This window comes from Chiloscyllium plagiosum, chromosome 5, assembly GCF_004010195.1.
Source record: "Chiloscyllium plagiosum isolate BGI_BamShark_2017 chromosome 5, ASM401019v2, whole genome shotgun sequence".
Classification (NCBI taxonomy): domain Eukaryota; kingdom Metazoa; phylum Chordata; class Chondrichthyes; order Orectolobiformes; family Hemiscylliidae; genus Chiloscyllium; species Chiloscyllium plagiosum.
The window spans coordinates 39,391,651-39,404,315 of record NC_057714.1 but is presented as its reverse complement, the minus strand read 5'-3'; the positions used below and the strand labels follow the sequence as shown (position 1 = coordinate 39,404,315).

At 39.4% G+C, this 12,665-nt stretch overlaps 1 protein-coding gene across 9 annotated transcripts in view; it reads right to left on the bottom strand.

Annotated features, from left to right (window-relative positions):
* Nucleotides 1-1,270: 1,270 nt before the first annotated feature.
* Nucleotides 1,271-12,665, bottom strand: part of ica1 (islet cell autoantigen 1) — a 135,600-nt gene continuing 124,205 nt past the window's right edge. For all 9 annotated transcript variants that reach the window (XM_043689871.1, XM_043689874.1, XM_043689868.1 and 6 more), the window contains 2 exons: nt 5,015-5,110; nt 1,271-1,467 (listed from right to left, as the gene is read on the bottom strand). In XM_043689871.1, the coding sequence (XP_043545806.1) occupies nt 1,346-1,467; nt 5,015-5,110 (218 nt within the window). In that variant the 3' untranslated portion in view covers nt 1,271-1,345. The remainder of the gene's footprint in view (nt 1,468-5,014; nt 5,111-12,665) is intronic.

Sequence of the window (12,665 nt, the reverse complement as noted above, 5' to 3'; positions counted from 1 at the left end):
AGGATCAACACTTGTTTTGGAAAGCTGTCAGGAAAGCTAATTACATCAATAGTGTAATACCAATATCCAATTACTGATGGTTGCAGAACATTACAACCCAACATTTCATCCTGTTTCTTTTGTTACTTGCCTAGAAAATATGTATAAGTTTCTACCACACATCTCACTCTGAAAAAGGTATCAATGATATAATCTTTGCCGTGCAGAGAAAATTTTGCATTGGGAATTGCTGCTGAGCATGCATGCCATGATTTGGAGGGGCCGGTGTTGAACTGGGGTGGACAAAGTTAAAAATCACACAAAACCAGGTTATAATCAACAGGTTTGTTTGGAAGCACTAGCTTTTGGAGCGCTGCTCCTTCTTCAACCACCTGATGAAGGAGCAATGCTCCAAAATTTGTGCTTCCAAATAAACCTGTTGGACTATAAACTGGTGTTGTGTGCTTTTGAGCATGTATGTGGCACTCACCAAAGAAACTGTGGTCAATATAATTGAAAAAAATACATTGAAAAAAAATCGAAAATGAAAAATCCAATTTTCATCCTGTGACTCAGAAATTGGCCAAATTTTGGAAAGCAATGTTGGACTTGCTTCACATCAGATTTTGACAACATGTTCAATTTCTATCAATGTTGATACTGCATGTATTGATATTGATACTGAGCCTGGTGCTACAAGTACTCCTATCTCATAATTTTCTTCAGAAATAAACTATAAAGCTCAATGAGTTACCTCAAAGAAAAGCCTGTAATGAAATTGGTTTTTTACTACTGCAAATATTTAGAGAACAAAATAAAGTTCAGAAGGTGACCCATTATGCAACGTGGTTGGAGAAGATTAACCAAAAAAGATGCCACATTGTACACATTTTATGAAGTAGCAATTATCACATTTATAGCTAATCATGATAAATGATTTTTAAAAAAATTCCACTTTGTAACTGAGGGTGGATAAGGAGATATGGTCAGTCTGGAAGAAGAGAGAGTCCACAGGATAAGGGTGAGCCTTAATTGGAAAATGGCCTCATTACATTGCTGCATTCTTTAGGAATTCAGCATGTTTACTCTTGTAGAAAATAAAATAAACACAGTATGCTTATTTAGACCAAAAAACACTTAACTGCTCTCTACGTTTTTTTGGCAATAAGACATCAAAACTTACAGATTTATTTTTTTTTAACAGATTTTCAGTTCCTGTGCTGATAATAAAGCTGGACCATTTTCATAGCAGTTTCCATTCTGACTGAAATATTAGAAAATTAGGCTCTAGTACTCAAGTGATAGATTTACTAAAGATTACAATATTATAGTCGTGATTACAGACAATTGGATATTTAGGTATGTGTCATGCATTAAGAAGTTCATGCTGTTTGTCAGTTCGTCCAATAGCATCTGGGTTTGATAATGGGTCCAAATCAGCAAAAAGATTAAACCACGTAGACAGGTCAGTTGGGTTTTTCTGAGCAGCTGTAAATACAAAAATTAACTGTGTTATCACATTGTCTGACAAAACATGTCAAAGCTAACTTATTATAAAACCAGATTCAGAACTGTAATGTTGAACTTTTAACTTTATTTCTTTACTTTTCTACCTTATACCTAAGATTTTGTATCGAGGTACCTTTGTATTTAAGATGGTGCTACAGAATGGTAACTTTATATGCTTTTCACTGTATTCCTGTATCCCTGAACTTCAGTAAACGTGAAAATAAAATCTAATTCTAACATGACAAAACATCAACTGCATTATGGCATAAATTAAACTGTGTACAGTACAACCAACCTGCATTACATTCAGCACTTGATAATAATAGATTCAGGTCACCAGTGAGGACAAATTCAGGAACAGAACACATTGCATTATATATACATTATAGAGTCATAGAGATAAACAGCAGAAAAACAGACCTTTCAGTCCATGTCGACCAGATATCCTAAATAAATCTAGTCCCATCTGCCAGCATTTGGCCCATATCCCTTTAAACCCTTCCTATTCATATACACATCCAGACGTCTTTTAAATATTGCAATTGTACCAGCCTCCACCACTCCTCTGGCAGCTCATTCAGTACACGCACCACAGTCTGCGTGAAAAAGGTGCCCCTTAGGTCCCTTCTAAATCTTTCCACTCTCACCTTAAACCTATGCCCTCTAGTTCTGGTCTCCCCCACCCCAGGGAAAAGACCTTGTGTATTTACCCTATCCATGCCCCTCATGATTTTATAGACCTCTACAAAGTCATCTCTCAGGTTCCAATGCTTCAGGGAAAATAACCCCAGCCTATTCACCCTGTTACTCAAACTCTCCGACCCGCAACATCCTCGTAAATCTTTTCTGAACCCTTTCTAGTTTCAAAACATCCTATGTACTCATGTTTCAAACATGAGAAATATTGTAATAAATGACAGCTGTTCTCATTACTGAACAAACTCCACACAGTGCATGAAATAAGTTTTGGGGTTTCAATATAATAAGATAAAAATGCTGAATCTTTGCCCTGCCTCTGTAAGCCTAATGAAACTTGCATTATATATTCACGATTTCTAATGCATTTGTTTGCAATCATTCAGAATACCATGATATATGACAGGAATAAAATGGGAAACACATAACAAATCTGTGATGAACAAGGCTGTTAATGCTGTGATATCTCCCATCCAATCATAAGAAATTATTTTACTACTTACACCTCACTGACCTACATTGTCTTCTGGTCTGGGAATGCCTCTGTGAAAATTCTCATCCTAGTGTTCAAATTCATGCATGGTGTCACCCCTGCTAGCTGTGTAACCACCTATAGCCCGATATCCCTCTTAAAACTCTATATTCCTTCAACTCTGCCCTCTTGGGAATCCCCAAATGTTCCCCATCATTGGTTGCTGTGCATTCAGCTAAGTCCCCAATGCTAACAGTTCACATTACAGAACAGGAAGTACTGGAGGTCTTAGAAAACAAAAAGGTGAATAAAATCTCCAGAACATGATCAAGTGTATCCCAGGATGTTGTGGGAAGTTAGGGAAGAAAATGCAGGGCCCCTAGCAGAAATATTTGTATCATCTATAACCACAGCTGAGGTGTTGGAGAACAGGAGGGTGGCTAACGTTGTGTCTTTACTGAAGAAAGGCAGTAAGGGTGAGCCTGGGAACGACAGACCTGGGAGCCTGGCATCGGCAGTGGATAAGTTGTTGGAGGTGATTCTGAAAGATAGATTTTACATTCATTTTGAGAGGCAACGACTGATTAGACATAGTCAGCATGGCCTTGTGTGAGGGAAGTCTATAATTACCTTATATTACAACGGGATCTTGATCAGATGGGCCAATGGGCTGAGGAGTGGCAAATGGATTTTAATTTAATTAAATGCGAAATGCTGCATTTTAGGATAGCAAATCTTAGCAGGACTTATACACTTAATGGTAAGGTCCTAGGGAGCATTGCTGAACAAAGAGATCTTGGAGTGCAGGTTCATAGCTCCTTGAAAGTAGAGTCACAGGTAGATAGGATAGTGAAGAAGACGTTTGATATGCTTTCCTTTATTGGTCAGAGTATTGAGTACAGGAGTTGGGAGGTCATGTTGCGGCTGTACAGGACATTGGTTAGGCCACTGTTGAAATATTGCATGCAGTTCTAGTCTCCTTCCTATTGGAAGGATGTTGTGAAACTTGAAGGAGTTCAGAAAGGATTTACAAGGATGTTGGAGGGTTTAAGCTATAGGGAGAGGCTGAACAGGCTGGGGTTGTTTTTCCTGGAGTGTCAGAGACTGAGGGGTGACCTTATAGAGGTTTACAAAATTATGAGGGGCATGGATAGGATAAATAGACAAAGTCTTTTCCCTGGGGTGGGAGAGTCCAGAACTAGAGGGCATAGGTTTAGTGTGAGAGGGGAAAGATATAAAAGAGACTTAAGGGGAAACTTTTACATGCAGAGGGTGCTACGTGTATGGAATGAGCTGCCAGAGGAAGTGGTGGAGGCTGGTACAATTGCAACATTTAAAAGGGATCTAGATGGGTATGAATAGGAAGGGTTTGGAGGGAAATGGGCCAGGTGCTCAAAGGCAGGACTAGATTGGGTTGGGATACCTGGTTGGCTTGGACAAGTTGGACCAAAAGATCTGTTTCCGTGCTGTACATCTGTACGACTCTATGACTCTATTAATGAGAGCAGAGTGGTAGATGATGTTTAGATGGATTTTAGTAAAGCCTTTGACAAAGTTTGCATTAGTATAGTTAGATCACTTGGGATTTATGTACTTACCCAAATGTTTTTTTAAACGTTGTGACTGTACTTGTATCCACCACTTCCTCTGGCAGTTCATTCCACACACAAACCATTCTCAGTTTTAAAAAGGAAATGAGGGGCACCGTTTTTACACACTCCTCTCACCTTAAAAAGTATGCCCTCTAATTTTGAACTCCCCCACCCCAGGGAAAAGACCTTTGCTATTCATCTTATCTATGCCCCTCATGATTTTATAAATGCTTGTAAGGTTACCCCTTAACCTCCTATGCTCCAGTGAAAAAAGTCCCAGCCTATCCAGAGATATTTTCATAACTCAAAACCTCCATTCACAGTTGTATATTTTACTGTTTTATAAATGCAATTGTTATTGAAAATGTATAACCAAAAATAAATTAGAACTATAAAAACGATAACAGCTTGAAGTTCTGAATGATTCCTTCCTCAAGAGTATTAGGAATTGAACATTTGTGTAGCATTCTCGCTCTCCAAATTCAGATAACCTATTCAAAAGTATTAACTGATATAAATGGGATATTTTGGACAATTAACCAGATTCAAAACCAGTAATGGTCCAGCTGTAAATGGTATTTGCCATCATTAAACTTCACTTTTACTGGGAACATGTAGCATGGATGCAGGAATAAAGAGGGAAAAAAATAAGCATAGCAGATATAACCATAAATACCAATGCACCCTAATTTATTATATGAAAAGGTTAATCAAAATGATGATTACTAATGTCACTTTTTAGTGGAAGGACAGATGATGTGATTACCTTTGAATGGATTCTTATTGATGTTTTCGATCAATCCATTTATTTGTTCTGTAGTTTGGGATGTAGGCTGAGAACTACCACCAGCTGCTGCCCAACCTAAAATTCAGATCAAAATATTAGCGGATATGCAACAATGATTGATTTTTATTCATTCATGGGATGGAGGCATTGTGGACCTCCATTTATTGTTGATCCCAAGTTGCCATTGAAAATGTGGAGGAGTGCTACTTTCTTGAAGTGGTGCTGCCATTTAGTGTGGGTAGGCACATGTCATTAGAGAGTGAATCCCAGAGTTTTGACCAGGACTTTGCTATCTTACGGGTTTAATCGAATTGGCTGAAGACTGGCAGCTGTGATGCTGGTGACTTCTGGAGGAAGCCAAGGTAGAACATCAATAGGCACTTCTGGCTAAAGATTGAGGCAAATGCTTCAGCCTTATGTTTTCTGTTGACGTGCTGATCTCTCTCATCTTTGAGGATAGGAATATTTGTTAGCTGCCTTCTCTAGTGTGTTTTTTAATTGGCCACTATCATTCACAACTGGATGTGGCAGGACTTCAATGTTTGTTGGTTGTAAAACTACTTAGTCCTTTCACTTGCTGTTTATACTATTTGACATACAAGCAATCCTGTTTCTGTATCTTTTCCAAGTTTGCCACCTTTCGGTATGCCTATTATTACTCCTGACATGTCCTCCTGCACTCTTTATTTAACCAGTGTTTGATTTCCTGACTTGATGGTAATGGTAGTGAGGAGATATTACAGGCTAAGAGGTTGCAGATTGTACCTCATGGATGTTAAGAGTGGAGTTGCGAAATCAGCTCTAAGTTTGTTCCCTTTAGCCCACTGTCATAATGCCACAGAAAATGATGAAGGGCAGCGTCAATATGAAAACAGGCGGTTTTGCTTTCCGAAGGAATGTTCAATGGTCACTCCTACTAATACACTCATGGGCAGATGAATCTGCAGTAAACAGAATGGCGAAGATGAGGTCAAGCCGGTTTTCCTTCACCACTTATTGCAAACCAAGTCTAGCAGCTATGATTTTAGGATTCAACCAGACAGGTCAGCACTGGTGATACAGAGTCATTTTTGGTAATAGATTTGAAGTACTTCATCCAGAGTACATTGTGCACTTTTGCCATCCTCAGTGTTTCCCTCCAAATAGTGTTTAACATGGAGGAACACAGAATTTTCAACTGAGCAGGGTGTGGATGTGGTAATCAGCAGGAAATTTCATTGCCCATGCTTGACTGATACAGTGAGACTTTATAAGGTCTAGAGGCAAAGTTGAGGACTGCCTACTGTATAATATGCCATCTTCATCTCTGCTGGATCTGTCTTTTCACTGGGATAGGGCATACTGAAGAATGCTGATATTGTTGTCTGGGTCTTCTAGTGGAATTCAATAGGTGTTTGAGGGATGTGGGCTATGATGGGACTTGTTGCAGAGTTGAGTGAGAGTTCTGGTGAGGTGCATCACAACATTGAGAACATCTCACTCCATCTTGTATATTTCTGATAAGCAGCATGACAATATTCTCACCAGGCAGCAAGTTAGCAAATGACAGCAATTAACACTTATTAAGTTCCTTGGTTGACAGCCTAACTCATCTCATTAATATTATGCTAGAAATCTTACCAAATTCACCCAACAAACCAGACAGTGGGAAAACCTGGTGTGGAAACCTGAGCATGTGCTTGACATGTTGAGCTAGCTGCTTGGTCCAAACAACCTCCATGTTGAACACCAGGCATCGAGAGTTCAGACCACGGTCCATGGACATCAGCCACATGCAGTCTACATCCACTCACACTGACATGTCATTATGTACTGATATCTAAGAACCTTCAAAGCTCTTTGCCAATCTACTTACAGAATGCTTCTACACTTCAATGCTGCATTTAACCACCATCGTGATGCTGCACTCAGAGACATGCACCCAGATCTTGGACTGAAGCTAACTGCATTGCTGGACTCTCTGTCACAGCTCTCACACATTCTGAACTTACCTAGATGCTCACAGCATCCTTGCCTTGTGATGCTTTGCCCCCTCAGCCAGAGATAATAGGCTCATTACTACTGCCTTCTGTGCTGTTTAGCACAGACTTAAAATCATAGTTGTCGGCTGTCCACTGTTAAATCAAGGGAGGCAGCCTTCACTCAGGGTTTCCTAGCCTAATACGTCAAAGGCAACATCTAATACCAGTTAAGAGTGTTGCAGATGGTCATACAGTAGTTTGGACTAGTCAGAATCAGGATCCTCATAAGCGGCCAGGGATCAAATTACAGCACACCAGGTCTTGATTCTTTCTGTCCTATATTGCGCTGGTTTCCTCTGGAATGAGAGGGAGGCAGATATTAAGAGAGATACAAGTGGGTCACAAAGCTGTTGTTGCTGCTTCGGGTGGGCAGGTGACCGGGCAACTGAATAGGTAGCACAGAGGGCACGCAGGTTTAATGGAGCAACCTTACAATGCCATGGAGTTGTTCCTCATGGACACAAATGGCATGGCATGGGTGGAGTTAAAGGAGAAGAGAGAAACACGTGGCAAGCTAAAGAGGAACCTGAAATCTAACTGTGTGAGTATTAGAACTACGTGCAAATGGGTTTGTGCAATAGACTTCATGGCATAGACATTCAATGATGAAACAGTCATCTTAGAGGAGGCAGTAGTGTGGTGGTAAATTTGCTAGACTAGTAATCCAGAGACACAGCCTAATGTTCTTGGAACATGGGTTCAAATCATCCATGGCAGATGATGAAATTTGAATCCAGTGCAAATCTGGAATTAAAAGCTAACCTAATGGCTACTACATAATCATTGTTGATTGTCACAAAAACCTAGCTTGCTCACTAATGGGATTTAAAGGAAGGAAAGCTACTGTCTTTACATGGTGTGGACCACACCATGAAATGTAGTTGACTCCTAATTGCCATCAGAAATTTCTTAAAGTCATTCAATTCAAGGGCAACTACAGATGGATGATAATTGCCAGTCTTAGAATATCACTCAAAAAAAAGTTGAGTATATCTCTGAATACCATGTACTGCAGTATTTGGACAATATGCAATAAAATGATATAAAGAAAGCCAAGCCTGAAGACAATTCTTCTCCTTGTCTTCTCTTTGACCAGTCTGTCTTGAACCCAGATTCAAGCCGCACAAGAAAAATGACAGCTGTTCACTTCATTAACAATTGCCCTCAATTTTAATGTGCTTTTGAAGAAAATGTGTGATGATTAGAAATCTATTTTAGCACGGCACTATTGGGGATTTTTGCGTATTAGCAAAGAGCTCAAACAACTGTGTGTTTCAACAGTTTAACAGAATAAAGAATCAAAACTGAAACATACAATCTGAACTAGGAAATGTCAGAATAATTAGTTCAATGCCACACCACATACTGAAGTCGAAGCAAAGAGAGATAAGGAAAGATGGGATTCAGAAAAAAATGACTCAAATACAAAAGCTTTTCTTAGAAGTAATATTTAGTGTTTATAAATTTCCACCAGTAATTAAGATTTGATAACGATGACACCTTGTACTTTTTAAGGCAAAGTTTCAATGCCAGTTTGGCAGTAATTAATATTTTCACACCATTAAAAATGTAACAAAATCGCAATGGACAAACCCCAAGAGATTTTGGTGATTTTAATGTAATTCTATCATGTATGTACTGCAACTTTACACCCTTCCACTATTGAGTCTCTTAGTGAGATCCCTGTTGTGATGATATAGCTGGTGGTTCCCGATTTTTCTGCTTAATAGCACATGTGTCTGCCAGATGCTGCTGTCTCATTTGCTCTACTATATTGAATCTGTTGTTTTTACAAGATTTAGGCAAAGATGGTTTCAAAAGGAAATTAGTCTAGTTGTTGTGGCTCAAGGGATCAAGAGATATGGGGGAAGGGCAGGATTTGGTACCGAGCTCGATGTTCAGCTTTTATCGTATTGAATGGCGGATCCTACTTGAGAGGGCAAATGGTCTACTCCTGCTCCAATCTTCTATGTTTCTAAAAGGAGTTTAATAGTTTCTTGACAAATTATCAAATTCACTGGTCACATTAATCAAATTACATTGCTTTAAAGTTCTTGTATTTGACGATTATAGTTCTATAATATTAAATCAAAATGCATATGGCAAAGAACATTATAGCAAAGCATAAATGTCTTTTGTGTCTTGTTGTTTCAACAATATTCAAATCATAGGGTTGTCACTGGGTTAAATTTTATAAGTTTTGTTGATTCATATCAATGTCACTGTGCAAATAACACATCAAGCAGTGCTAAGAATAATGAGCAAGCATGAAGGAAAACAAATGAGGTTTCTTGTTGATTTATGGTATTGTGCATTAAAGCCCCTGAGGCAAGTTATCAGTAATAACATCCCAGCCCATTAACATTCTCTTGCACCAACAAGTGCATGCAAGGGGTTTAAACAGCAGGTAGCTAACCCTACCTGCCAGTAATCAGTATATTTTTATTCAATATTGTTTTATTCACTATATCAGCAAATATAAATACAATTTAGTTTTTCTCTCTATGAAATATGATCTGTACAATATTATGCAGAGTGCATTATTTGGCTTTATTGCTTGAAATATATGCAGCTATAAACCACCAGTGAATCCTCCAAAAAGATATTCTGCATCACTATTAATATGTCAATTTGTGTATGAAAGCAAACAGCTTGCTCAGCAACCCAGAATTTCTAATCAGATTTAATGAGGCTGGATTCAAAATTTATGAGGATACAGACATTTACTTTCATAACTAGGCAATTAAATTCACTCTGAACTATGAGGGCTAAGAAGGACAACAACACATTTGTAGCACTCACATGTTATGAGCCAAGAGTTTAAAACAAATGTTATAATGCGAAATGTAATATTTGGACAGGAGTTTCAAGACCAGCAACAAATATACATCTAAGCTGGAAAGATTCTTCACATGTTTGAGAGTACATCTGAAAACTGGGAGCAAAAGGCCTATAATTTTACAATGGGTGCTCTCAGAATACAAATATATCCCACATTTGCCATCTCTCACCACTACTGCTAACTAGTTGATTTTAAAGCAAAAAAAAACACAGGAGAAGTGAAAGGAAATCTTGGTGCTCCAACCTTCAGTGGGGTGATTGAAATAGCAGAGTTGGGGTCACAGATTTGGCAAACTTGGAGGCGAAAAAGCAGATTAATGACATCTCCAGATTAAGTTTCAGGCCGGAAGGGCAATGGTTTACCTACCTGCCTCACCCAGTGTGACTTTTAACTGACTTCAGCAAGGCCTGATTGACAATAGATTTGGTTTTCTGCACCTTAAGGGGTCAGTGCAAGTCTCTTGCTAAATTTGCAACTGGCTTAGACTCCCCACCTCCTACACGTTATCCCATCTGAGATTATTCACAATGGCAAAAGCATTTCTATTCATTCTGTTATTTTACTGTAACAAAGGGGAAAACACATTCTAAACTTTATTTCCTTCTTGTAACAAACTTAGCACGCAACTTTTGTTTTTCTTCCCTTGTCTCTGTGAATGTGCCTTGCCTTATTTTTCACCCACAGAGTGGACCAATCAACTCTGGCCTCTATCAAGGCTGTAAAGATTATCCATATTCTTGTGTTGATAATTCCAGTAATTGGCTGCACAATGCTGGATGTGGTCCTGATAGACGTCTTCATCAAAATCAACCTTCTTGTAAATGGTCTTTAATTCATTTCTGAATAGCCAGGATTGCCAGAAAAGGTGAACATCATGACTACTTTCAACCTAGAGTTCACCACTTCTTATTCATACTCGTCTTTGGTAGAATCAAAAGAATGAAATTAAATTCAGTCTGTTCATTTAATTTCTCTTGGAAGGTTATTTCGATTCTCCAACTGGGCCGAAGGACAGAGAAATGCATGTAACCTTCCAGAGTCACTGTTCAGACTGCATCAGTTATAATTACACTGGGCAATTCACATTCAGCTTCTTTCACCCTCTCCATAAGGTAGCACATCACTTGTCCTCCAGATACCACAGGACCGATCAGGGATTCTAAGAGAAAAACTTATTTGACATTTTGACAGCTTTTACTTTTTGTTATGAATTGTAACTGTAAATTGGAAAGGGTATAATAAATGCATCAACTATACCACTGGCAAACATAATAGAGTCATAGAGATGTACAGCATGGAAACAGACCCTTCGGTCCAACCCGTCCATGCCGTCCAGATATCCCAACCCAATCTAGTCCCACCTGCCAGCACCTGGTCCATATCCCTCCAAACGCTTCCTATTCATATAGCCATCCAAATGCCTCTTAAATGTTGCAATTGTACCAGCCTCCATCACTTCCTCTGGCAGCTCATTCCATACACATACCACCCTCTGCGTGAAAAAGTTGTCCCTTAGGTCTCTTTTATAACATTCCCCTCTCACCCTAAACCTATGCCCTCGAGTTCTGGATTCCCCAACCCCAGGGAAGAGCTTTTGTATATTTATCCTATCCATGCCCCTCATAATTTTGTAAACCCCTATAAGGTCACTCCTCAGCCTCCGACGATCCAGGGAAAACAGCCCCAGCCTGTTCAGCCTCTCCCTAGCTCAGATCCTCCAACCCTGGCAACATTCTTTTCTGAATCCTTTCAAGTTTCACAACATCTTTCCGACAGGAAGGAGACCAGAATTGCACGCAATATTCCAACAGTGGCCTAACTTATGTTCTGTACAGCCGCAACATGACCTCCCAATTCCTGTACTCAATACTCTAACCAATAAAGGAAAGCATACCAAACACCTTCTTCACTATCCTATCTACCTGCGACTTCATTTTTTCTCTCTCCCATCTTTTTAAGAAAGGTGGGAGAGAGAAAGCAGGAAATTATAGACCAGTTAGTCTGACCTCAGTGGTGGGAAAGATGCTGGAATTTATTATAAAGGATGAAATTACGACACATCAGGATAGTAGTAACAGGATAGGTCAGAGTCAGCATGGATTTATGAAGGGGAAATAATGCTTGACTAATCTTCTGGAATTTTTTGAGGATGTAACTCTGAAGATAGATGAGGGAGATCCAGTAGACGTAGTGTACCTGGACTTTCAGAAAGCTTTGGATAAAGTCCCACATAGGAGGTTAGTGAGCAGAATTAAGGCGCATGATATTGGGGGCAAAGTACTAACTTGGATTGAAAGTTGGTTGGCTGACAGGAAACAAAGAGTAGTGATAAATGGCTTCATTTCGGAATGGCAGGCAGTGACCAGTTGGTTACTGCAGGGATCAGAGCTGGGACCGCAGCTTTTTACAATATATATTAATGATATAGAAGATGGCATTAGTAATAACATTAGCAAATTTGCTGATGGTACTAAGCTGGGTGGCAAGGTGAAATGTGAGGAGGATGTTAGGAGATTACAGGATGACCTGGACAAGTTAGGTGAGTGGTCAGATGCATGGCAGATGCAGTTTAATGTGGATCAATGTATGGTTATCCACTTTGGTGGCAAGAACAGGAAGGCAGATTACTACCTCAATGGAATCAATTTAGGTAAAGGGGCAGTACAAAGAGATCTGGGTGTTCTTGTACACCAGTCAATGAAGGCAAGCATGCAGGTACAGAAGGTAGTGAAGGAGGCTAATATCATGCTGGCCTTCATAACAAGAG